At 36.6% G+C, this 26,604-nt stretch overlaps 1 protein-coding gene across 1 annotated transcript; it reads right to left on the reverse strand.

Annotated features, from left to right (window-relative positions):
• Nucleotides 1-6,121: 6,121 nt before the first annotated feature.
• aif1l (allograft inflammatory factor 1-like) lies at nt 6,122-22,329 on the reverse strand. The gene is made up of 6 exons (XM_030149200.1): nt 22,162-22,329; nt 21,918-21,979; nt 19,248-19,314; nt 13,113-13,154; nt 10,409-10,571; nt 6,122-7,716 (listed from the first exon to the last, which is right to left on the reverse strand). Exons 1-6 carry the CDS (start codon nt 22,184-22,186, stop codon nt 7,629-7,631), a joined length of 447 nt encoding a protein of 148 aa, XP_030005060.1. The 5' UTR covers nt 22,187-22,329; the 3' UTR covers nt 6,122-7,628.
• Nucleotides 22,330-26,604: the final 4,275 nt, after the last annotated feature.

A 26,604-nucleotide genomic window follows, 5' to 3' on the forward strand; every position in this document is an offset into this window, starting at 1 on the left:
TGAACACAACAAACTGTGTGTAATATAAATGTGCAGGAGTCATGGAAGAAGAAAACTAGGATATGAGAAAAAGCATCGTATGGGAGTGTCCGACTGTGAAAACAGGGAAACAAGTGACATTTAATGACATCCAGGTCAGATGTGTGAGGTTTCTGCTCTGCTTTTTAACTGTATCTGTGGATGAAGGATGTTTAAGCCATGAGTTCAACGTTCACAGCCAGACAAGATGTATTTCAGAGCAGAAGAACACAGAACAGGCCTCAGTACGGTGGCCCAGAGGTCTAACAGCCCCAAAAAGTATCCACTGTAAGAAAAAAAAGACAACAGCCCCCAAAAATTATCCACTATAAGAAAAAAGAGAACAGCCCAAAAAATTATCCACTATAAGAAAAAAAAAGACAACAGCCCCCAAAAATTATCAACTATAAGAAAAAAAGAGAACAGCCCAGAAAAATTATCCACTATAAGAAAAAAAAGACAATAGCCCCCCAAAATTATCCACTATAAGAAAAAAGAGTACAGCCCAAAAAATTATCCACTATAAGAAAAAAAGAGAACAGCCCAAAAAATTATCCACTGTAAGAAAACAAAGACAACAGCCCCAAAAATTATCCACTATAAGAAAAAAAAGACAATAGCCCCCCAAAATTATTCACTATAAGAAAAAAGAGTACAGCCCAAAAAATGATCCACTATAAGAAAAAAAGAAAACAGCTCAAAAAATTAGCCACTGTAAGAAAAAAAAGAGAACAGCCCCGAAAAATTATCCACTATAAGAAAAAAAAGACAATAGCTCCCCAAAATTATCCACTATAAGAAAAAAGAGTACAGCCAAAAAAATTATCCACTATAAGAAAAAAAGAGAACAGCCCAAAAAATTATCCACTGTAAGAAAACAAAGACAACAGCCCCAAAAATTATCCAGTATAAGAAAAAAAAGACAATAGCCCCCCAAAATTATTCACTATAAGAAAAAAGAGTACAGCCCAAAAAATGATCCACTATAAGAAAAAAAAGACAACAGCCCAAAAAAAGATCCACTGTAAGAAAAAAGAGAACAGCTCAAAAAATTAGCCACTGTAAGAAAAAAAAAAAAGACAACAACCCAAAAAAAGTATCCACTATAAGAAAAAAAAGAGAACAGCCCAAAAAAGTATCCACTGTAAGAAAAAAAAGACAACAGCCCAAAAAAGTATCCGCTATAGGAAAAAAAGAGAACAGCCCAAAAAATTATCCACTGTAAGAAAAAAAAGACCACAACCCAAAAAAGTTTCCACGATAAGAAAAAAAAGAGAACAGCCCAAAAAATTATTCACTAAAAGAAAAAAAAAAAAAAACAGGCCAAAAAAATTATCCACTATAAGAAAAAAAAGACAACAACCCAAAAAAGTATCCACTATAGGAAAAAAAGAGAACAGCCCAAACAATTATCCACTATAACAAAAGAAAAGAGAACAGCTCAAAAAATTATCCACTATAAGAAAAAAAGATAACAGCCCAAAAAAATTATTCAATATAAGAAAAAAAAATAGTACAGTCCAAAAAATTGTCCACTATAAGAAAAAAAGACAACAGCCCAAAAAAATTATCCACTGTAAGAAAAAACATAGTACAGTCCAAAAAATTATCCACTATAAAAAAAAAATAGTACAGTCCAAAAAATTATCCACTATAAGAAAAAAAGACAACAGCCCAAAAAATTATCCACTATAAGAAAAAAAAGAGAACAGCCCAACAAATTATCCACTATATATTTTTAAAATGGGTTTATTTTCAGTGCACCGACCTCCACTTCCAGTCGGTTACTTCGTTAGCATTAGCCACATTAGCCGAAGGCCTTAAAAATTTTCAGCCTATGCTTTTATTTTTTCTGGTGGCCTTAATTTTATAGCAAGAGACTTTTCAGGTAAACAGCGCCACCATAATTGAAAAGGTGGATGATGTTTTTTTTTTTTTTTCTTATAGTGGATAATTTTTTGGGCTGTTCTCTTTTTTTTTTTTATAGTAGATAATTTTTTGGGTTGTTCTCTTTTTTTTTCTTATAGTGGATAATTTTTTGGACTGTTCTCTATTTTTATTGTGGATAATTTTTTGGGCTGTTCTCTTTTTTTTATAGTAGATAATTTTTTGGGTTGTTCTCTTTTTTTTCTTATAGTGGATAATTTTTTGGACTGTTCTCTATTTTTATTGTGGATAATTTTTTGGGCTGTTCTCTTTTTTTCTCATAGTAGATAATTTTTTGGGCTGTTCTCTTTTTTTTCTCATAGTAGATAATTTTTTGGGCTGTTCTCTTTTTTTTTCTCATAGTAGATAATTTTTTTTGGGCTGTTCTCTTTTTTATGGTGGATAATTTTTTGGGCTGTTCTCTTTTTTTTAATGGTGGGTAATTTTTTGGGCTGTTTTCTTTTTTTTCTTTTAGTGGATAATTTTTTGGGCTGTTCTCTTTTTTTCTTATAGTAGATATTTTTTAGGGGCTGTTCTCTTTTTTTTTTATGGTGGATAATTTTTTGGGCTGTTCTCTTTTTTTCTTGTAGCGGGTAATTTTTTGGGCTGTTCTCTTTTTTCTCTCATATGGACAATTTTTTGGGCTGTTCTCTTTTCTTCTTGTAGTGGATACTTTTTTGGACTGTTCTCTTTTTTTTCTTATAGTAGATACTTTTTTTTGGGCTGTTCTCTTTTTTTATAGTGGATAATTTTTTGGACTGTTCTCTTTTTTTTCTTGTAGTGGATTTTGTTTTGGGCTGTTGCATCTCTGGGCCATCTCACTTAGCGTTAGCGTCATCAGCGTTAGCTTGATATCTGTCTCTTCTTTTCCATAAAATTCCCAGAAGTGTCTTCCACTGTGGCTCCTGCCAGTTTGTTACATGAAACAGTGATTATCACTTTCATCAGAGGTGCTTAGAATAATCCTGCTGGATGCATTTGTCAGCAGACTTGCTTTAAGTAATTCTTAGTATCCCTCTGTACAGCTCTATTCCCAGTTACGGACATTCAAACCCATAAAAGGACTAATGCCTGCATTAGCAGATATGTACTTTTAGAAAAAAACAAAACAAAACAAAAACAAAAAAAGCTCCAGAGTATGTGTGCATAAAACTGTATGGATAATAAGCCACATAAAAACTGAATGAAATAAAATAAACAGAAAAACTAGTTCACAGCCAGTTTCCCACACACTGTTTATCTCTGAAGGAAGTGGAAAATGCATGTTTATAAATTATTTACTCAACTGTAAAATTGTCTAATGTATGTTGAAATGTATAGGTCAGTGCTGCTCATCCATGTATATTTTATGTCGACATAAAAGTGAAATGCATCTGGAGTGAACAATAGCATTAACTTCTATAATAACATTTCCAGTGATTCAATCGTTTATGTTCATTTTTGTAGCTGAGCATGTCTGTCTTTGACCATAAACACCCAAACATCCACTGTCGACCAAAACCACCTACAAATCTGAACTGTCAATCTTTCAATCCTTATCAATACATGTAAATAATTGGTGTAAAATATTTGTTTTCATCTTTTCATGGTCATCAGATATGACCCATTTGGACGTTCAGAGGCTCCGTAGTGAACGTAGAAACACCGTCATCTTCTACAACATTGATTCACCAGTAAAACCCATGGAGTTGGATCAGTGACAGTGGATGGAAATGCTTGGTTTTATGTTCAGTTAACCCTCTTGTACACCGTCCAGCGAGGCCCTTACTAAGCACCAAGTGTGCCATTTTGGCACACTTGTGGAATAATGTCAAAAAATTTTTCATACAGTTTGTTTTAAATTCTTTTACACTTTTTTCTATTTCATCAACTTGAGCCGTAAATAAAAATACCAAATACTCAATAACTGTCACATTTTTTAACCCTGTAAATGCCGTGTTTTTAATGTAAACAAACCATTTTTTTGGATGCAAAAAACACAAAAAATATTTTTTTTTTTCAATATACTACATAAAAATTGGATCACATATTATTTGATTTTTTTCATCCTGGCATATGTCAGTGATTAACTCCAACATTGGTTAATTTGCATGATTATTTTTGGCGCTAGGTCAAATGTTCAAAAATACTATCATCTGTCACCAAGTGTGCCAAAATAGCACACCAATAAATCAAACTATTAAATATTATATATGGATTTATTTTTCTGCTCTAATTTGATTTTATTTTTGTAAATCAAGGTCAGCCCTAATCATACATATCAAATAATCATTCATTTTAGATTTTTTTTAACCTTTTAAACAATCTCTTTACATCATGATGTCACAACATTTTTTGATGCAAAAAACACAAAATATGTTTTGTTTTGTTTTTTACAAAATACTACATAAAAATTGGATTACATATCATTTGATTTTTGCAACCTGGCATATGTCAATGATTAACAGCAACATTAACGATGTTAATAAATTAATTTAGACCCTCACCTCTCAAATGAAGCCCAGATATCAGTGAAAGCAGGATTTATGCCTTAATGGCTTTGGGATCAAAAACAGTGGTTATAATGGAAGAAATAGTGTGTTTTAGGCACACTTGGCAGACAGATGCTAGTCATGTAATTTTCTTTTGTTTACAATGTGCACATTTTAGTTGGTGGCCAGAATTTTAAAGATCATGCAAAAATGAACAGCTTTTGAATTCTAACCTTATTTAAATTGTGAAAAATATTAAGTTTTTTAACATGAAGTGCGAAGTGTGCCTAAAAAGCACACCCGGATACCGGAGGGTTAATGATATATTTTACTGAAAAAAGTCACTTTTTCAGCAGTTTTCTGTTTTTGATATAATAACCCTCGACTTTAATCTGAGCTTTCATGAACATCTACATCAGGGGTGTCAAAGTCATTTAAGTTCAGGGACCACATTCAGCTAAATTTGATCTGAAGTGGGTCGGACCACTAAAATTGTAACATAATATATACATAATGTCAACTCCAAACTTTTCTTTATGTTTTACAGTGAAAAAAGTAAAATTACAATATAAAAATGTTTACATCTACAAACCATCCTTTCAAACAATGTGAATAATGTGAAAAAACTGAAAAAAAAAAGTGTCATTTTAACACTTTTATGCTTTAGTTTATCATTTACACATGTACATTATAACTTACAGATCACAGTGGATCCACAGATACACAAAATATTTAGTAACAGGCGGAATATTATTAAAACATTTACAAAGAGAAAACATTGGAGTTGTGAGTATTTATAGGTTATTATGAGATTGAATTGCTCTGAATGTGGAACCTGAACTAAAATGATTGTTAACATCTTAGTGTAATTTTTGCATTTCACAAATTCATCCCAGGGGCTGAACTGGACCCTTAGGCGGCCCGGATTGGCCCCCGGGCCGTATGTTTGACACCTGTGATCTACATGAGCAGTAAATTAACCCTTTCATGTACAAATTATGAGAACTTTAATCAAATTTTTTTCTTGAGTGTTTTTATTCCTCTTTAGGCGAGAAAAAAAAATGCGATTGGAAATTTTCTTCTGAAAAATAAAGAAAAAAAATAAAATAAAAATACTAATAAAAAAAAAAAAAAAAACATAAAAAAAAAAATAATGAAAAAAAAATTCTTATGAGTATTTTTCATGAAGTTGCAAAAATGTCCACTCAGCTGGACACTGCACGTTTAATTTTTGACGCACAGAAACATGTATTTACTGATAAATTGTGTGAAAACTATGGGGAGGGCTTGTGATTCTGGGGGTTTATGCTCAGGAGAGATCTACATAATGTTACCAATTCATGTCAGAAAAGATATGTAGTGTCTTAAAACTTTAATAAAGACATATGTGAAAAAAAAAAAAAAAATACAAAACAAAAAAAAAAGGACAAAATCCATGAATATACAAGAGAACAGCTTTAGAATAGCTGTCCACTGGAGTGACCACTATGCATGAAAGGGTTAAATTTTGGACTATACATGACTTTCATTGAAAAAACACAAAACACAGAGGGTAATATTATAAATAAATGGTGATAAATCCTTAAAGAAAAGTTAAGTATAGAGAAAATATTATTTCAGAACTGCCACAAAAGTCACACTGGGTCCTTATGGGTTCAAGCAAAACCAGTTGAACAAATAATAAACAAAGGACTGAGAACTTAACAGACCAGTGTAAGAAGAATTTTAATTCCTTTGGTGTCTGCAAACAATGTGCATCTTACAGATGGTGAGATAACTAAAATAAACAGCAAACAACATAGTAATATTAAAGCGAGTTAAAAAAAAAAGAGACTACATGTGTCAATGTCACAGTAAACAGTGTAAGTTAAAGGAAAGTTAAAAGTGGAGACAAACTCTGAGGCACAAATCACAGGATGGTTAAACAGAACGATGACAAGCTGCTGAAACAATGTGAGGATGGGATGCATTCGAGACGGTGAAATGAAAACCACATGGAGGTTATGAAGACGCTTGAACAGTCAAATGATAAAACACGTTACACGTTCGCAGATACATTAAAATACAGAATGGTAAGAAAAGGGAAATAAAACAGATGCTATATATATATATATATGTGTATATATAAAAAAAAAAAAATCCACCACTTGTGAAATCCACTCACTCAGACAGCTGTGGAACGCAAAAATAAACACCATATCAACATCATTCAACAAATATCATTAAAACGATCTTTTTTTAAAAATATCAAACAACATTATGTCATGTTCTTCCGGACTTCACAAGCTAAAAGGACTGCTTGAACTGAACATCTGTGTGCACTCCCTCTATTTTATCTGCATGTTGAGGCACTTGGAAAGAATATGATTGTACTGTATGAAGTAGTTTTTATGTACATTAGTGATGCCTGTAGTGTTATTGTGTTCCTGTAAATCACACTCCTTCCAAAATGAATATGTGCTTAACGTTACAGATCTGCATATGCCTTTGATCAACAAGCACATACTGAAGCTGAAAGTCCCACGGTCAACATGATCTCTCACCCACAGAAATGTGTTTTTTTTTTTTTTTTTTCTTCTCTAGATCATGATGTGGTCATGATAACATTGTTACTGATTCCAGATCAGTATTTGGACTCAAAAGGCTGATGACTGTGACCCAGAGGAAATGGGTTGGGTCTGAAATCTCTGGCACCTGATCTAAAGCGAGACGCTGACCAAGATTAGCCTGGCAGGAATCCATCCAAGACCACTGAGGACAGTGCAAAAATATGTTGGAAAATCGACGAAACTTTTCCTTGTGCTTCCCCCCAAAGCATGCTGCTCTTAAAATCTTAAAATTCACAAAACATGGGAACATGGAAGAAAAAAAAAGAAAAAAAGAAAAAAGAATTTAGCAACTTCCCTTAAAATATAACAATGGAACACTTACTACAAAATGTAATTTTCCAAGCAGATTACATCTACAGCTATCATTGCTACATTTTCATTATGGGGAAAAAAAAGAATAATATTCACAGTCAAACATTATTTAGTGAGTCGTGGGCTCAGACTTCCAAGTAACAGACACTTCGCTCATACTGTAAATCACAAAGTAACATCCTCAATCACTGGTCCCACACTATTACAACACTCCACAAGTTAAAAACAACGGCTCGGATCCACACAACCACCGATGGTCCCTCTACTCCACTGCTAGTCTGGAGGTCTACGCTTAAGGCAGGCTAGCAATGTCCCGCTTTGGAGGAGGTCCTGAGGGTTTGCAGGGGGATCCGTTGGCTTTGTCCTCAAAGATCAAGACACTGTGGAGAGACACAGAGGAATCAGGAAAGAACAGTGACTACAGAACACAACCACAGGTATGCTAACTGAAGCACACATGCATTAAAAAAACAAAAAAGAAAAAGGAAAAAAGCCCCTGGTAAAAGTAAGTAAAGGCTCTGACGTGTTAAATATCAAGCTTTGTTTTGCCTTTCGTGTTGTTTTCATCTTTTACATGACACACACTTTTACATCTTTGTCTTATTTTGTCAGACTGCAGTTGTTTTTTTTTTAAATTTTGATTAAATGTTGTGACATAAACATAAAAAACAATAATATCAGAGATTACACGTGTTGATTTGGTTCTGTTTTGTTGGGTTTTCTGTGGTATTCATTGATGGATAGAACAAAGGACTGTTATTTCTGTTATTGTCAAATTAGGTTGAAGTCTGTCTTAATGTTGGGAAGGTGCGCTATGATGCAAAAATAAAATAAATAGTTCTCCTGAAATTAATTTAAACTAAAGGAAAGAGACAGTTTAGCAAATGTAAAGAGAAGAACATAAAGATATTTTGGTAAAAAATGTAAGGAGACATAGTAAAAAATCAGAAATACAATATAGAGAGGGTGTTTGCTCTTTATTCAAATAAAAATCCAGACTTTTTCAAACTGCTATTTTTTCCCCCAGACCCTGACTTTATGTATTTTTATATGTGTGTGCCTACTGTTTTGGTTGAGGTTATACCTGTTGTGTGTAGTAGAAAAGTTCATTTTAATAGAAATATGAATGAATGAATGCATAACATTTACAGAAAATTAGGTTTTACTAACAGAAACATTTTCAAAACATATGAAAATCATAAAAGTGCATGAATATCACACAAACAAGTTTTTCTAGAATCATTCCAGTATCGACCAGTTAATGAAATCATATCCAGTTTTTTTTAATTTGTTTTCCTCATGTATTTGTTATCTTTGAGCATACTCTAAAATTCGACTATGAGAGAAAGTTTCAGACTTTCACACAAAATTCCAGACTTTTCTAGGTCTGGAAAGGAGCATTTCAAAATTCCATACCTTTTAAGACTTTCAAGACCTGCACAAGCACCCTGTACAGATACCTGGAACTTTATTTAAATATCTATACTTGGTTACTTTCCATGTCTGAAGGCAGATGAAAAAAAGTAATTTTTCAGAGTTCTGTGTGTCCTTATTTAAGTGATTTGAAGTGATGGATGGTGGAGGAGGTAGAGGGGACAAACGTATAAACAATGACAGTTGGATATGAGTGAAGGGGGATTATCAGCTCCTCAGTCTATATATTGTTTGAGCAGTAAGTAAAAGCAAAGGAATGATGGGAAACCATAAAAGCACTGAGGGAAACAGTGGTGAAAGCTGTTCACAGCAGAGTGAAGGATCTGACAGGAGCTATTCACAGCCAATGTGAACGTCTTTAATTTCCTTTTTTGGACAACCTCTGCAAAGCTCCACTAAGCCCATAAGGAGCAATGATCCCCGTGATGAAACCGCCACTCACTCCCAGGTCCCTTTGTTTTACTCTACTAACACTACCACTGTGGACCGGTCCAAGTGGGCCAGGTCAAAGCAGCAGTCACCGATCGACCACTGCAGCTTTGTGTGCGTATACACGATGCGTAAGGATCATCTGTCAGATTTAAACCCTGGTTAAACAAAACACTGGCCACCATTAGTGACTTTAATCAAATGCCTTTCACAAACTGTGTCCAATTGTGGAGCCTGACCTCAGCTGTTTTCCTCTAATTGAAACTACGTCATTTTTTGTCTGGCCAAATGCTTTGAATAACAATATTCTGATGTTGTTTTGTTCCCTTAAACTCTAGAGACAAGCCAGGTGTTGCAAACCCTGGTAGTGGGTGCAGCAGCAAGAGTTAAAGCACAAATTACTAGAAAATCCACAATATACAGAACATAAGAATTAACTATACTGGCATTTACTCTGTACCCCACATAGCAAAAACTGTATCTGTAAAACTATTCAGCCAAGTGTCTATGGCTGGGACTGAAATGAGACATCTATAAATAGTGCCTGAGGGATTATGGGACACACTTTGAAAAACAGTTAAGGGCAAAGGAGGAAAAGTTATGCATTTTCTCTGCTTGGTGTTGTTGGGATTATAAGATTTGTCTAGTAAAGGGTCCAGGCAGCTTAGCAGAGCTGACATGCAGCAGCCAATACACACTGGCTCAGGCTGAGTGTGTCCTGAGGCTGCTGTAAAAGCCTTACACCAGCTACACTAACCTGGTTAAAAACAGTAGGAAACATGGTATGCTGTCCACTGTTGGACATCTGCCAACAATTAGTTGAATCTAAAAATCTCTACAATTTGAAGACTTTGAGTGTTTTCTTAGTTGTCTGTGACTGGCAGTGGTTAATCAGTCTGTAATCAGTTACCTAAGCACATGATCCCAGCTAAGGATAAGGATGGGTTGACTATGGATAGGCTATATTCATGGGTTTTGTTGCCATGGAGATTAGACACTAATGCAGCATGTGGGCAGTGACATCAGTGCTAGTCATCCAGGAACCCCTGCTGATGGATAAAGCAATTGGCTGACACAGCACAAGAACCAAATCAGCCTTAGCAATCGCACACTGCACAGATGATGAACCAGTAGAGCGCTTATGCAGCAGGCACAGTGAAAGCTGCACAATGATACATAAAAACGACCCAAGTTAAGATGTTTACTTACAGTTTGAGCACAGCTGAGCGCTTGCCAAGCATCATCTTGACAAAGTCTCTGTAGTTGATGGTGTTGCTGCTGCCACCGGTCACTTCTACGATCATTTTTTTCAACTCCAAGTGGGTCTTGGGTACCCCCAGCTTCTCCATCGTTCTCTTCAGACCCATCAGATCTGAGACAAAGATAAAAAGAATTTAGTGTCAGTGTAGAGTTCTGCTGATCTACATAAGTATGCCGTTAGAGAACACTACGACCCTGTCCAAACCACTGAAAGATGGAAGTAACAATCCTGGATGCCTGTATGGCTCGGTGAAGTTTGTTTACTAATGGTAGTTGACTACATGTCTGAGCAAACAGTGTCTTGTATTGTGCACTGTTGCTGCGACCAGGAAGAAAGTTTTGACACTCACTTGAAGTGGCTTGAAAAAGAGTTCATGTGCACAATGGGAAATGGAGACCTTTTTTTTTAAAAAATAAATTCTTTCATAGCAAATACTTAATTCATGTGACTGATTAGTGGATCAGTCCCTGGAATCTTCCTGAATATTCCCCCAAAGCACAAAAACATACACTGATTCTAGACAGTAGAAATAATTTCTCTGTTTCATCCATGAAAAAACATCATAGCCATTAGTAACTGCATTGTTATTCTAAAATTAAGTTACACCTTCATCAGGGACTGTTTTGAGTGAGCTGTGCTGTGAACCAAGACGAACAGTTTTATGTTACAGCATCAACCCCACAACTTGAAAATACATAAAATACCTCCTTTTGCAGCTCTCTACTCTGTCCAAACCAAAAGTCTACATATAAAGACAAATGAACTTGATGTAACTTCACACCGCTGTGTAAAAGTGACTGCACTTTTCCAAGCCTCTGTGTCGAACACAGAGTAGAGCGGTGGAGTCGAGTTTGATGAAATCCCAGTGGCGATAGGTAAATATATCCTCCTACCTGTCTGAAAACACCCATGTGTTGTTTAAACCTCCTATCACAGGGAACATTTTCTACTGCCTGAAAGCAGACAGGAGTAGGATTCTGTTTTCCTGTTGAATTACACCATAGAAAGAAAATTGAAAGAAAACTATGGACCTTTTACCCAAAAAGGCCAAACAACTATTGATCTGTGCAGTTTTAACAGACCAGTTTGTAGAGTCTGAGGACAGAACAAGCTGAAACACTGTTCTAGATGGAAAACGGTAACATTGTGCTCTGCTTCTACTCTGTTTGCTACAGTCACGATTAATGTGTAGCCTTTATCACCACCTTCTGACAAAAACACAAATTTACTCTAAAGCTCTGTAAAGAAACATATATAATCCACAGTCTCATTTTTCTGGGGAAGGCAGCAAAGGTGCTCATTTTTTAAAAAGCACTTTATGGCCTGTTTAAACAGTGGAAATAAAAGGGATTCATACACAAACACTTCACATATATGACACATTGCATTTTTAAATGTCTTTGGTCGATTTATAGTAGTGCGGAAGTCTAAGGGCACCATCAGCTTTGTTGGTCAGGTTAACTGAACACAGCCTGCGGATTTCTCAGTAAAAACTGTGGGGGTCATCTGGACAGACAAAAGAATAAAAGACAGCCCCGATGTAAAAATAAAACTCTAGGATGGTCTGAAAGAAGTCTACTGTGCACATATTTTTTAATTACCCCAACCCCCAAAGGGAAGACAAGGAGTATTGTTTTTGGTTCGGTTTGTTTCTTTGTTTTCTTTGTTAATACTAGCAGCAAAACTATTCGTTGAATTCATACCAAATTGGGTTTATAGATTGCCAGTGACCCAGAATAGACGTGGTTACATTTTGGGAAAAGTAGGTCATAAGTTCACATTTTTTATGAATTTTTAAAATCTTTTTTCTTCTCCCATGTACTTACAACGGGCAAAGTTTCAAATGTCTATAAAAACATCAATTTTGTTTCAGTTTACATCAAACTTGGCACATATATAGAGGCAATTGCTATGCTGACATCACCACACACAGATATGATGACATCAGCTGGATCGACGCCAAAATAAGCTACAATATGTGCGAGGGGCGGGGTCTATTGTGCCTGGCATCACTTGTTTTTGCTGTATGTATCTTCAGGGGTTGGACAAAATAATGGAAACACCTTCTATGATGCCTCAATGTTAGGTGTTTCCATTATTTTGTCCAACCCCTGTATATAAAAGCACTGAGAAATAAAGACAAATACTCATCATTACCCTGCAAAAACAGGAAAAAACTTAAGGCAGCCCAAGACTTTTCCACAGCCTACGACAATTTAAGGATAACTGGATAATTTCCACATGGTTGTAGTCAATACAAATCTTGCCGCTAAATATTCAGTCACTCCCGTATATGTATTTATTTTCTTGGGAATTACATCTTACAGCTAGCTAAAAAAATACATTCTAACCCACTTAGGTGCTTATCAGTACCTAGAGACAAAGATCACCTCTGATGTGTGACTCCCAGACAAATGCTTGACTCACATATGTTCAATGTCTCGAGGCCTTTCACACTGCTATACAGTATGAGCTCAATTTACACGCAGGACACAAACAAGATATATGAGCCTGCTCTAGCTCTGTTCTCACACAGGTCAGACAATACACACACAATATTAATTACTGTTCCTCATGTGAGCATTTCACATGGGTCAGCTGACAGTTGTTATCTGGGGTGCAGTTGGTGTTTTAGTGTTGGCAATTACTCACCAATCTCCCCCTGGTCATTCAGGTCAAACTCAGCATATTTATCTGCAAAACAAATACACACAAGAGGTTATTACATACACTGGTAATTAATTCTCAATGAGCATCCTCTCGTGTAACATTTCCACATAGGTCCCCAGCTGGTATATTACATGTCAGCAAAACTGTTAACACACCGAACAGTCATTTCACTGTCTTACACACGGCCGACAGCTGACCTGGCAAAAGGACAGCCACAAACAGCTGATAATGGCAGGTGTGTGTGTTTGTGTTTGTCAGTGGAAAGCAGGCGGAGAACAGCTGAATGTGGCTGATTAAAAAATGGGTCAAAGAGAACCTGTGAGAACGACAAACACAGAGATTAGGAAGTTAAAGGGAATGTGATTGGGTTGAAATTTGTGCACCAGTTAATGGGCTTTTTCCACCTCCACATCCACCAGCATCTAATCTGATCCTCCTAAGCCTGGGGAAATACAGGGTAAACAAGGCTGATTACAAACCACAACTCACAAATACAGTACTGAAAAATATTTACATATGCTTGGGAAAAATGATAAAGCTTTCGGAAACATTACATGGAAATCATGTCCAACTGTGCTTAAAGGAGCTATGTGTAGTATTTCTACTTCAAAATAATCTAATATGACCTAACGATTAACTAATGACCAATCATTAGAGTGTTCAGAATAAGGAGTCCTGAAGTTATGCCAAAGACATAAATGTTTTGGATTGGAGAGATATGAACTGAACTTATTTACCCAGACAGTCTGCTATGGTAAGAAAAACTAATGCCACAGGGCCTTTGATCACAGCATCAGTAATGGTGTTTTCACCCTAGGTATCCGGATCCATGCCGTACCTGGATACGCTCACACCATTCCCACAGATGTTGCGTTCACGAGCATGTACCGCGGTCCATGCCCAAGTACAGGTGGGTGTTACAGTGCTGAAACAGTAGGTGGCAGTGTGGAAGAAATTCTGTCGCTATCCAACAAATGCGGAAGAGACAAACCCTTACGTCATCAACCGAGCGACTGTTCTGTTCATTTGTCTACAGGGTGTCCCATAAGTCTCCATCAGGGATTAAAGCAAAAATTTTTCATCTGACTGAAAATTTTCTTCTGGTCAAAATCATTGGCCACTATTAAAAATGATGCAATACAATACTACTATAGCGTACAAGTTTATATAGTCAAATTTGGCAATCCTGTAAAACACACTAAATGGGAGAGTGTACAGATGTAGAAGATTAGTAACATGGATAGAAAAAATGTCATGAATGGTATTGGTGGGGGGTCTGGGGGTCCTCCCCCAGAAAATTTTTAAAGCTTCAGGTCAATTTTGGTGCTCTCTGGTTAATTTTAAAGCGTATGAAAACCTTTTAAGCAAGTGAAAATAATAACTAGAAGAAAACCTTACTGCAAAAAATGAGTGAAAAACTTTTTATTTAACAATTTAGGAACTCCTAAAACATAACTCCAACTCCAACAGCACATGAATTTTGGGGAAAATGTCTGTGTAAATGTAACCCTAACCAACTAATCTTTTATTTTTTCTGCTTTTAGGCACTGCAAATACCAAGGGTGTTACTCATTCATTCAATGTTATCTTCGTACTGTACCACACAGATAGAAATCAGATGCTAAACGGGTCCAAATAAAGCACTTATGCAGTCGGGCGCGTAACCACGTAAGGCAGCGGCACGCACAGCCGCACGCACGGGAAGGGCACATACACACAAACACAAACACACACACTAGTCATATACCGGCAAGAGGAGATAAGCTAAGAATCCAAACATGAAGGTACATGTAGATCAGTTCTGTCTTCTTCCCTTTTCGCTGTGGTTCTTTCACAATGAAAGCTACTTGTTAGCACTAAACTAAAGTTAGCGCCTGGAGGCTGAACTTCGGTAAAGCTGAACTTGTCCATGTGTTTCTGAGGCACAGAATGAGCAGCGTTTCCTTCCAAACATAAATAGTCATCAATCTCTCCTCCCGACATAAAAATAAAGAAGTCATCTTATTATCATCACTGTTAACCCTGTCAGCCCCCTGTGCCTGTGTTAAACACCTGCAGATTCAGGACAGCAGACCCAGGACAGGATCGCGGTGCCGACTGGACTCCGCGAAACACGTGGGGAAGTTACTTCAATATGACTCCCTCCCCCCCTCAATTTTTCCATTTGACGGAAATCCGTCGTGGTGACGGAGAACTTTAATCCCTGGTCTCCATACATAGGAGACATAATACATTCCATGGTTCTAACATGTATTTCTTTATATTTCTTCTTTATAGTGCTTCAGCAGTGGAGGACACGCATTGAAATGTGTTCCCGACAAAATGGCAGTCGTGTAGAGCATATTAAATAAATAAAAATGGTTTATGTCAAGAAACGTTTATTTTTCCTATGTATGGAGACTTATGGGACTCCCTGTACAATGGCAGCAACACAAGCAATACTTTTCTGTCTGTTAGCCTGTTTGAGGCAAAGTGAAGAAGAGCAACCTTCGTTGTTCCTCATATATCACCGAGTGGTTCGGTCGATAAGGCGAGCCCATGCCACACGGATCTGAGTCTTTTTCAGGAGACCACAGGAGCACCATCTATGGTCTTGTGGTGATTAGGTCACTTTCGTTCTGGGACATGGATCACTTTCACACTGCAAAGTACCGTACTGGAGTCCACGCAGTCCGTACCCAAGACTACCTTCTCAGCTGGACTCGGGCATGGAATGTTTGCATACACATTGATAAAATTAAGTGGACTTTGGAGTCCAAAGTACTCGGATATGGACTCGGGTACGCAGGTTGAAAATGCCATAAGTAACAAAATGGGATGACAACCACTAAGAAACAACTTTTAGAGTCAAAGAAAGTGATGCAGTGATAAAAGCTAAAAGCACTGTTGTAGTTTTCACCACTGGACTCAGCTCTGAATAAAAATAATAGTTCAGTGCTGAGATTGCAGGGTTTCTTCTACAAGGGTAAGTTTGATAATGAGGCTTATGAAGGTACAACTTTATTATGTGATATCATGTTCACTAAGTTCACCATTTGCTGATCCACAGTTCAGTTTTGTCTTTGTTTGGACAATTATAAACAGGTCTTTAGTGCTGCTATTGAAAATACAAGCTGCGCTGAAAATTGAGGAGATGTGTAGTTTTACTAACAACAGAGCTAAGCTAACAGAGCTATAACATAAACAATCAATAGTACGACTTTGAGACACTGTCATTTCTACTGTTTGTCAAAATACCATGCTGTGAGATTTTTATTTGACTAAAAAAACTTAATGATACCATGATATAGATATGTATAAACAATAAACTTTATTCTCTATTCAGTGAGTGACACAGTCTCTGAAGAGGTAACAATAATTCATTGGTGAAACAGGGCTTCCCCCGTTATTGATAGTTTGGAATATCAATACAACACATGACCCCTTTAATTCATCAGCTTCCAGAGTGATAAATGGATTTGATACCATGTCAAACTATGTGATGTAAAAGCTTGTTATCAACATATTGGTGAAATGGCTGATGGAAGGCCTTTTCCCGCTTTCTCCTAAATTTTGTTATTCTCTTTTCACTAGAAGACCACTTTGGTCAGATTACACATGCTATTTCTATCTCACAATGGGAGCTCTGTGTGTGTATTGGGAGGGAGGGAGAGGAGGAAGCTGTGAAGCCTTGGGGAGTGGGACGGGACAATGCTGACCCTGTTCGTAAACTCTGAGGAGAGGGCCTCCACATACACACAGCAGTAGTTTTTGAGTGGGAAAGTTGTCGAGGGGCAGCCTGTTTATCATCTACAGCAGCAGAAAAGGGCTCAACTAGATAACACTAAAGTCTTCAGTGTTTCTTCCTGACCAATGTTCCTTTGGTTCCTGAAATAATAGTACCATTAGCTATGAACTGTCATTTTTCCTCTAACCACTGCTCTTTAATGTTCATAGGAATTCTGAGATAAAGACCATGTCTGAAGCTTGAAATTACAATGTCAAGTTTTTCACTTTGATGAATCTGTGACCATGTGGATTCGACACCAACCACTGGGGCAGATATCACTGAAAGGGGACTTTCCACTGCTGTAAAGAACACTGGCTGAAGGCATAAAAAGATAAAAATAAGATAACAGAAATTCCGTTAACCCTAGTGTCAGATGGGAGCTCTAATCCAGTCTTCTGTCATTTAACAAACTCAAAAAAAAAAAAAAAAAAAGTAACTTCTCTTATCTTTTCTTGCTGTTGAGGCTGACCATTAAAGCAATTTTTAGCTATTTCTAAACTTTAAGATACCAGCTATGGCATGGTGAAGGAAACTGACTCAACGCAGTGACTCAGTAAGGAGCTGGTGGACCCAAGTGTCCTCTGGCGCAGTGTTTACTTCATTAATGAGCAGATTTCTTTTATATTTCTCCTGCCTAAATTTAGGGTTTAAGAGATGTGGATCAGGACTCTGCCTCAAAAGATTGGCATTTGATACACTGCAAATTATTTGGCTCATACTAAGATAAAAAACAAACTTAGATTTAAAAGTGTTAGATAATTTATCTTGTTTTAAGAGTTGATTTCTAATTCTAAGTGTTCATACAGCCATAGACGTGCTTATTTCCAGATTTAACAACCTTCATTTAAGAAATCTTGTCGAGTGAAATTATCTTGCTGCATGGGCAGATATTTAGCTTGTTTTGAGTGCCTTTTTCCTCAAATTTAGTGTTTATATCTTGTTTTAAGACAGCCCTTTTTTTGCGGTGTTTGATGTCCTTACTGATACAAAAAATATTCATACATGTAAGGTCTTGGATAATCTAGTGTTTCTCAACCTTTTTTGAACAAAGTCCCACTAACAGCATCAACCTACTGCCGCCTCCTCTGTCCCTGGAAAAATTTGGGACCCGGGGTGGGAGTGGGGAGTGGACAATGTTGTGATGTACAGCAGTTGTCTAAAACACACCCCATTTGTGCCTGAGCACCACCTCTCAATTTTCTTGTTCCAAACACCCCCCACCCCCACTCCCAATGGGCTAGCTCCCCCCGATTGAGAACCACTGATCTAGGCGATTACCAGCTACAAACATGAGGAACACCAGCATGTCTATCCACTTTCACAGCCTACTTCAGAGTTTTTGTTTGTTTTTTTTGTTTGTTGTTGATATTATTGTTTTGTATTGTGTGCTGTTGTTGATTTTTGGTTTTTGTGTTGCTGTGCTGAGTGTATGTACATCCTCTTTGTTGAGTGAGTTGTGGGAAATTGTGGTGCTTTGTTTTTATGTTGTTAATGACCCCAGGAAGAGTAGCTGCTGTGGTGTGCAGCAGCTAATGGGGATCAAACTAACTAATAAACTAATAAATAAAAGTGTTGCTGCCAACCTGTGTGTACATGTTAAAATAATGCATGATTAAGAGTGTTCTCGTAATTGGAAATGCTGATATGATTTGACGGTGGTCGTGGACGTGATGTTTCATAGCACCTCTGGGTCAGTAGGACAGCATGAGGGGAGAAAATAGGGAAGGACTGAAAAAATACCTTTCCCCTCAGGACTTGGGTGCTGGCTCCCATTTCTGTTTATATATCACTGCTCCATTTCCTCCAGCTAGCACAGGCACTAAGTAGGGCATTGAAGCATGATTCTCATTTCAAGACTTATCCTCCTCTATTAGAATAAACAGTCCTGTGTTATTCTGTCTGGAAGATGGCAGATTATATACAATCTGAGAAGGAAAACACACTCTCTACACAGACCCTAGACATACATGTGAATGCACATGCTACGCAATATCTGAGGATTTGGTTGTTTTGTAAATCATGCAATTCAAGTCCCATAATTAGCTCCTCAGCCCCATATTTTTCTTATTCCCAGGAGCACAAGGTTTACCAAGCAATGTTCTGAAATATTGTAACAACAGCCAGTGGAACGTCCGCCACATTCCTCCAAGGCCACGAAGGACTTGGCCTCGCAAACCTCGCAGAAATCCCAGTGGTCAATCTTTCCCACAGAGGATAACAAAATACTTTAGACTTTACTTTCAAACAAACAAATGGTGCACATATGACAAAAGGCACACCCTCATAAAGACAACTGCACACCAGTGATTGAAAAACAACAAAAAAAATGAACATCTGTCTCGACTCACTTTTAAAACCCTCCAATTTCTCTGCCAGGTCTTCTTCATCCCTGTATTTCTGGTCTTCCAAGTATTCCTGAGGAAGAGAAACAAAGAGTGAACACGGCTCAATTGAAACTGGAACTATTTAAGGCTATGTTCAGACTGCAGGCAAATGTGGCCTAAATCCGATTTTTTGCCCATATGTGGCCTGTATCCGATCTGTTAAAGACAGTTTGAAGAGCACAAATCAGATTTTTTCAAATCCAACCCAGGCCACTTTCATATGTGATCCTAAATCCGATACATATCCAATATTTTGCAATGCGACTTCAATCTGAACGGCCAGGTCGCATTTATCCGATCTTTACATCATTGAAATGCGACAAACATCCTAATTCTGCATCCCAGGAGGAGTGGCAGAAAAATATATTTACTTCTGTAAACACAGCGCATGCCTGCGTCGTCACGTATTACATCAGGACCTCTTTTACACATGCGGGTCAATTCAGGGTCACATTCAGTTCATACTCAAAACTGATAGAAGTCGCATTTAATGTGTAATATGAATGAGCACACAAAAAAATCCAACTTGTGCATTAAGATCTGCTGTCTGAACATAGCCTAAGTTTCTTTTTTTTACTTAAAAAGAGAGCGAGAACTATGTCTGTGTCAAATGTCAAAAACTTGGGTGTGATGATTCACAACCTTCCTCCCTGATTGTCACGGCTCATCCCTATGTTCATTAAGTAGAACACCTCACTAGGGTTTTAGAGAAAGAGCAGGAATAATGCCTGAAGGAATCTACTCTAATGAAATTATAATGGAACAATCTGCCATGTGGGAGTCAGCTTCAATCCTTCACAGAGAGAAGAGAAAGCGAGGGAGACAGCGAGCGTGGATGTTTTCAGAGCTGACCTCTAAACGTCGCTGAAGCTTATAATTAAGAGTGAAGAGAATAAACACCACTACTGGGTGTTCATCAGGGGGCGCCTGACTCAGATGTGCTGAATCACTGCTGCAGCCTCAGCACACAGGAATGTCTTATCTCAAACAGTTTATCTGGGAAGCGGTCAGGAATATTTGAACAAGTGCAGTGCACATATTATGCAGCATTTCTACGGCCAGTGTTTCACCACAGGTCAAATATTTCTCCTGTTAAATTCTCAGATGTGATTTTCATATCCCAGGAGTGAGCGTCGAATTCATCCATCCATGATGATAAAACATGACAAACTGGATAACACAGAACATAAATCCTGGATTTACAGGCAGCCCAGCTATTATTGGACATCACCGCTCTTTCCATTTGTCTAATGAACAAATGAAGGATATCCAAATGCTGTATTAATCTCTTTGAGGGAGATGCACAGAAATATCTCGCAGGCGCTCCCAGCTGCTCTGCTGCTATGACCTGGTTTTCATGTGGCCTCTAAAAGGAGGCTGATGACAGTAGAGTGAAGGAGGACAGACGTGTAGTTCAAGTGTGGGAGCAGCAACTGAGGTATCTGATGAAACAAGACCTACAATGGACAAAGAGCTTATTCACATACTTCACAAGACACCTGCTCAGAGAAAGAACGTGTGCGATAGATCAGGGGTGTCAAACTCATTTTAGTTCAGGGGCCACATTAAGCCAAATTTGATCTGAAGTGGGTCGGAACAGTGAAATAATAACATAATAACATAAAAATAATGTCAACTCCAAACTTTTCTCTATGTTTTAGAGCAAAAAAAGTAAAATTATGCGATGAAAATGTTTACATTTACCAACTATCCTTTAAAACACTGTGAATAACATGAACAAATGAAAATTTCTTAAGAAAACTAAGTGCAATTTTAACAATATTATGTCTCAGTTTACCATTTACATATGGAAATTATACAACATACAAATCAAAGTGGATCAACAAATACACAAAACATTTAATAACAGGCAAAATATCGTTAAAATTACACTTCAGACATTTCAAAATGCTCATATTTGTTGAGGTTGTTTGTATTTTTGAGAAAATTTAGTTTGTTTTAGTGTAAATACAGTAAAATGACATGAAAATGTTTACATTTACGAAGGGAAAAGTTTGGAGTTGTGAGTATTTCTAGGTTATTATGAAAGTATTTTACTGATCTGACCCACTGGAGATTTAAGTGGTCTGTTTGTGGTCCCTGAACTAAAATGATTAGTATCTTCAGTGTAATTTTTGCATTTCACAAATTCATCCCAGACTGGACCCTTTGGCGGGCCGGATTTGGCCCCCGGGTCGCATGTTTGACACCTGTGCGATAGAGGCAGTATGGGATGGTCACAAAAATGCATCTTACTAGAGGCCAACAGATCGATCAGTTCAGGTCAAAAGGGGAAATACCCACAGTCCCTGAACGCACACGGGTTGTATGAGCGCGTGCAGCCATTCAACAAGTGCCACTAGCACTACAGGCGGAAAAAAAAAAAAAAAAAAAATCAATAAAATGCATCAACTGTGTCACTGTGACGGGCTGCTCTGAATGAGACTGGCATTAGGGGAATTTATTATTCACAGCACGACCGAGACGGCTAAATCCCGTTGGCCCGGATCGTCATTGTGGCTGTACACTCACAAACAGGGCCGGTGCCAAGTCAAGTGCACGCGCCCTCATTACGTTCACATTCGCGTGAGGAGCCGTTAACAGACGCACGAACGCAGCACAAAACACACCTACCTTATTTATTTCTTCCAATTTTTGTCTCTGTTGCTCCTTTAATTGTCCAAAGGCCTTCCCACCTGTAACAATAAAACAAACGTTATTTTACTATCACGCCTTTTATAGTATGACGGTTATTGGCTTCTCAGTGGACGTAGGCGCGCGGCCTATGATGCTCTATTGTACAGAGTCTAAGCCTGAGCTCGCGCCAGACAGAGGATGCCCGGCGGAGGGAAAATGCGCCTTGTCTTATTTTATTTACCTTGGACGTTGTGACTCGAAGGCATTCCGGAATTTATCTGTATTTATGTGGTCCAACGACAGAAAAATATCCCAGCCAGAAGGCTACCGCAACTGTCCGTAGCAATACTCGTGTTCTCTGATAGAGATGGGGCTCAGTGGGCCACTCGGCACCGGCGTCAACTGCCACGCACTGACGTAAAAGACTTCCGGTCCGGAGTTTCACAATAAAAGCCCGGGCTGTGCCAATAGTAGAGTGTCATAATAATAATAATAATAATAATAATAATAATAATAATAATAATAATAATAATAATAATAATGAATGGAGTTTGTATTCTTTTAAGCTTAATTTTTTTTAATCTGTTTTATGTGCTTATCTGTTTTATCTATTTATCTGATTTTGTTTTGTTTTTTTGTTTGTCGTTTTTTTTTGTTTTTCTTTTTCTCATGCCTATACTTTTTATTGCTTCTGCTGTAATGCTTTTAATGTTTTATGTAAAGCACTTTGAATTGTCTTGTACTTGAAATGTGCTATATAAATAAACCTGCCTTGCCTAATAATAATAATAATAATGAGAATAAGAATAAGAATAAGAATAAGAATAATAAGAATAATAAGAATCATCATCATCAGGCCAATTTAAATTGCTTAGTCAATTAGTTAACGTGTCTTCCAACAAAAAAACCCAACAACAATAATCTGACTAACTTCAATTGAATTAAAAAAAAAAAAAAAAAAAGAAAACCCTGAACAGTTTTTAAGAGCTGACTCAACATATATAGAACTCAGGCAGAAACAGTGCCATAAACATTAGTTCCACATCCATATGAAGTAAAACATAATGTCCTCCCAAAAATGAGTTGACTTTTGAAAAAGAAGTCATCTATACTTATCATTCTGACTAATTGACTATTTGATTATTTAGACACATTCCTGGTATGTAATACACAAAGTCAGTATGTATGGAAATAATTTCCTTCTATTGACTTAGAAATTAAAACATTTTACTGAAAGATACAACAAAAGACAGAGTATGTGTCCCCAAAACTAATATCTATTTGTTATGAAATTATTCTAATTTTATTCTTTCTTTCTTTCTTTCTTTCTTTCTTTCTTTCTTTCTTTCTTTCTTTCTACACTCTAAAGTTATTTGGGTGTTTTTGATAACTTGTCATAATATCTACATCACCGTATTGAATTTCTTCTACCCATGGGATGCTTTTGAGCTTATATTAACATACATTATGTACGTGTTATCAAATTTTATTTGAGACCACATCTGGACATTTCCTTTTTTGAAGCCTATATGTTAAAAGTGACTTTCACATTATCAGTAAAATAATACACTTGAATTGTATAAGCTTGAGCGTAAGGAAATTAATATTGACAGCTTTTATTGTGAAGTTTGAGTGGTCCCGTTTCCGGTATGTTTGTTCAGTTCTACTAATCTCCTCTGTGAATGATGCTCAGGGTAAAACTGGGACACCTCTTACTCACGCTTACCATCATGTGGTTCATGAGGAAACTGCACACATGGAGGGTGTGACCCAGACAATAGTGGAAAAACCAGAGAAAAACGAGCACATTTAACGTCATCCTCATACAATGTAATCACATACTCGTTTATAATAATGATGCAACACAATAGGTCACATCTTCATTTCACAAAATCGTTCAACACAATGAGACAATGCACCATTAAAATCTCTCAGAGCCTTAATATCTTATCACAAAGACAGTCACACGCAAGAAATGTGAAAAACAAAAAAAAAACAAACAAACAAACAAAAAAAAAAAACAGTGTTGGATTTTAATTATAATTGAGCCCAAGCAGCGAAACTGTGTAAACACTTATGATATTTTTACCTTTTTGGTATAATGGAGCAGTTGTATTAAATATAACATCACATTCACATGTGGCGGAGGTTCATTTGTGTTTTTTTTTTTTTTTTTTTTATAGTTTCTATCTTCTTTTTTATTATTTAACACTGTTTTATGAAATAATGGTTATTTGAAGCATTCTAAAAGCACTTTTTACTGTCTGAGAGGCAGATGGTAGTTCCTTTGGAAACAGAAGAATTAGAAAAATGTTGTGATATAACATTAGATCCTGTTCTGAAATAAAAATGTGTTTAGTATTTGTACATATTTTTGGTGTAATTCAGTTCTTCCAGGAAATAATAGTTTAGTTTTATAATAGTTTCAATTCACAGTTTAGAATAGTGTCATCTTTATTCTCAATGTTTTCAGTGATGATTAATGCCCATTGACAATGATGAAGATACTGAGTTCTAAAAATGCCACAAAAAAAAAAAAAATCAGATTTATTTATTTCCCAGCCAGCATGTCCATGTGGGCCCCAGAAGGGTTACAATTGGGTTGCATTTAAAGGTCCCATATGGGTTTGTCTGCAGTTTCCATGGTGACCCCATGTGTGTTTACCCATATCAGAATCAGAATCAAAATCAGAATCAGAATCTCTTTATCGTTATTATACCAAATACAACAAAATTGAGGTAAAGCTCTCAGGTTCAGTGCAAGAATTTACAGACAGACAGCAAATATCAGTAAAACAACAACAAATATCAGTAAAAGGCACAGTTATTTGCATTAAACTATAAAAACTATTGCAAACTAAGATATTTGTAAAACATAGAATTTAAGTACTGCAAATAACATGAGAAGTAGTGCAAATGACGTGAAAGATAAATATCGTGGGACAAATAGTGTGAGAATAAATAACATAAGATATTCAGATCTCTGATTCTGATATGGGCAAACACATGTGGGGTCACCATGGAAACTGTGGACAAACCCAAACAGGACCCTTACATGCAGCCCAGTTATGACCCTTCTCCCTGTACTTATTTATTTTATAATACTGAGTAAAAGTCTTTAGCCCTGTAGCACCTTTAGCTTTGTCGTTTCTGCAGTGCTGTACTTGGCATGTATTTTTATTTTTAAGTGTCTTTATTCAGATAGTGCAAGAAAACATATTTGCCCAATATTAAAAAAACAACACAAAAATCCTAACTAAACAGCTTTTACATGGAAAGTTCACTTTTTTATGATGCTATTTCCATAAATCTTCTATATCTAACTTTATCGTGGAACAAAGGGAGTGGCTTTTGCACATACTGTATATTTATTTTCAGAAAGATTTACACTGTCCACAAATGAATGTAAATAGTGAAAGACTGCGGTTATGCAATAAAGCCATAACATTTTATTGTGTTCTCAGTAGAGTATTATTTATAACCCTGTGGAGGAACCTTGTCTCCCTCTTGTGATCATTTATTATAAAAGCATGTATTGTGCTTCGGTGGTTTGTTTTATGGAGGTCCGTGAACGCCCCAGCAAGACCGCATGGTGTTGATTTATTGTTCAACAGCTGCAGAAAATGATTTAATGACAGATTTAAGAGTCTAACCTTAACTAAGAACATTCTAACTTTGGTTTTCCCAACGTTTTTACTTTTATAATGTGAATTTTCAGACTCATCATTTCAGCTTTTATGTATTTTGTCGCATTTTCAGAGGGTCACAAGTGGACGACATTGCCTTTTTTTTATATTATACCATTGCCATAAACTTCATGTAATAGTCAGTAGAAATTTCCACCTGCAGAGCTCATGTGAATGCAGTCAGGTTTGTGGGTCTCCTTGTACAAACCTGCTTTTTCAGTTCAGCCCTCAAATTTTCTATTGGATTAGGGTCAAAGCTTTGTGATGGCTGCTCCAAAACTGTTTACTTTACAAAGCTGTTACCATTTCTGAAGTACACTGAGGATCATATTGTTCTGCTGAACAATCCATCTGCATCCGAACTTCAGCTTCTTACAAGCCTCACCCTGTTCCTCCATGAATGACATTTTTCATTATGGTCAAACAGCTGTCACATCACTGTCATATCATTTTCAGTCTTACTCATTTTACTCTGTATTTATGGTCCTTGTGGCTTCCAGCTTGCAGACCCACCTTTCAAATTGTGACCACACATTACTCTGGTTACAGTCTATGGAAATATTTTGGCACGAGTTCCTACTAACATCAATCTTTTCCATATTTCCTTGAACTGTACAACTACTGTTAGTATTCTACAAATAATGTATAATGAATGAATGAATGAATGAATGAAATCTTTATTTTGAACATGTAGACAGTGAAATCAAAACAAAACTCAACTAACAAAATATAAGTAGTGGTACATAAATGATTGATAAGCAAACAAACAAACAAACAAACAAATAAACAAACAAACAAAAAAACCCAAAACAACAACAACAACAACAACAACAACAACAACAATAATAATAATAATAATAATAATAATAATAATAATAATAGTAATAATAATAAAACAAATGAAATTAAATTATACATGCTCGAAAAGGAGTAGGAAAAAGTAAAAACTTACTAACATAATCCTACCCCCAATTTCTATTCCTTATGATCACTATATA

This window comes from Sphaeramia orbicularis, chromosome 12 (assembly GCF_902148855.1).
Source record: "Sphaeramia orbicularis chromosome 12, fSphaOr1.1, whole genome shotgun sequence".
In the NCBI taxonomy this organism is placed as follows: domain Eukaryota; kingdom Metazoa; phylum Chordata; class Actinopteri; order Kurtiformes; family Apogonidae; genus Sphaeramia; species Sphaeramia orbicularis.

Bases quoted from the DNA above. Each gene is read 5' to 3' on its own strand.
- aif1l (XM_030149200.1), bottom strand. From the start codon at position 22,186: ATGCCTTCGAGTCACAACGTCCAAG. The intron at 19,315-21,917 runs GTAGGTGTGTTT...TCTCTTCCTCAG, and splicing joins AATTGGAAGAAATAAATAAG to GAATACTTGGAAGACCAGAA. The intron at 7,717-10,408 runs GTAAGTAAACAT...GTCTCTCCACAG, and splicing joins CGCTCAGCTGTGCTCAAACT to TGTCTTGATCTTTGAGGACA.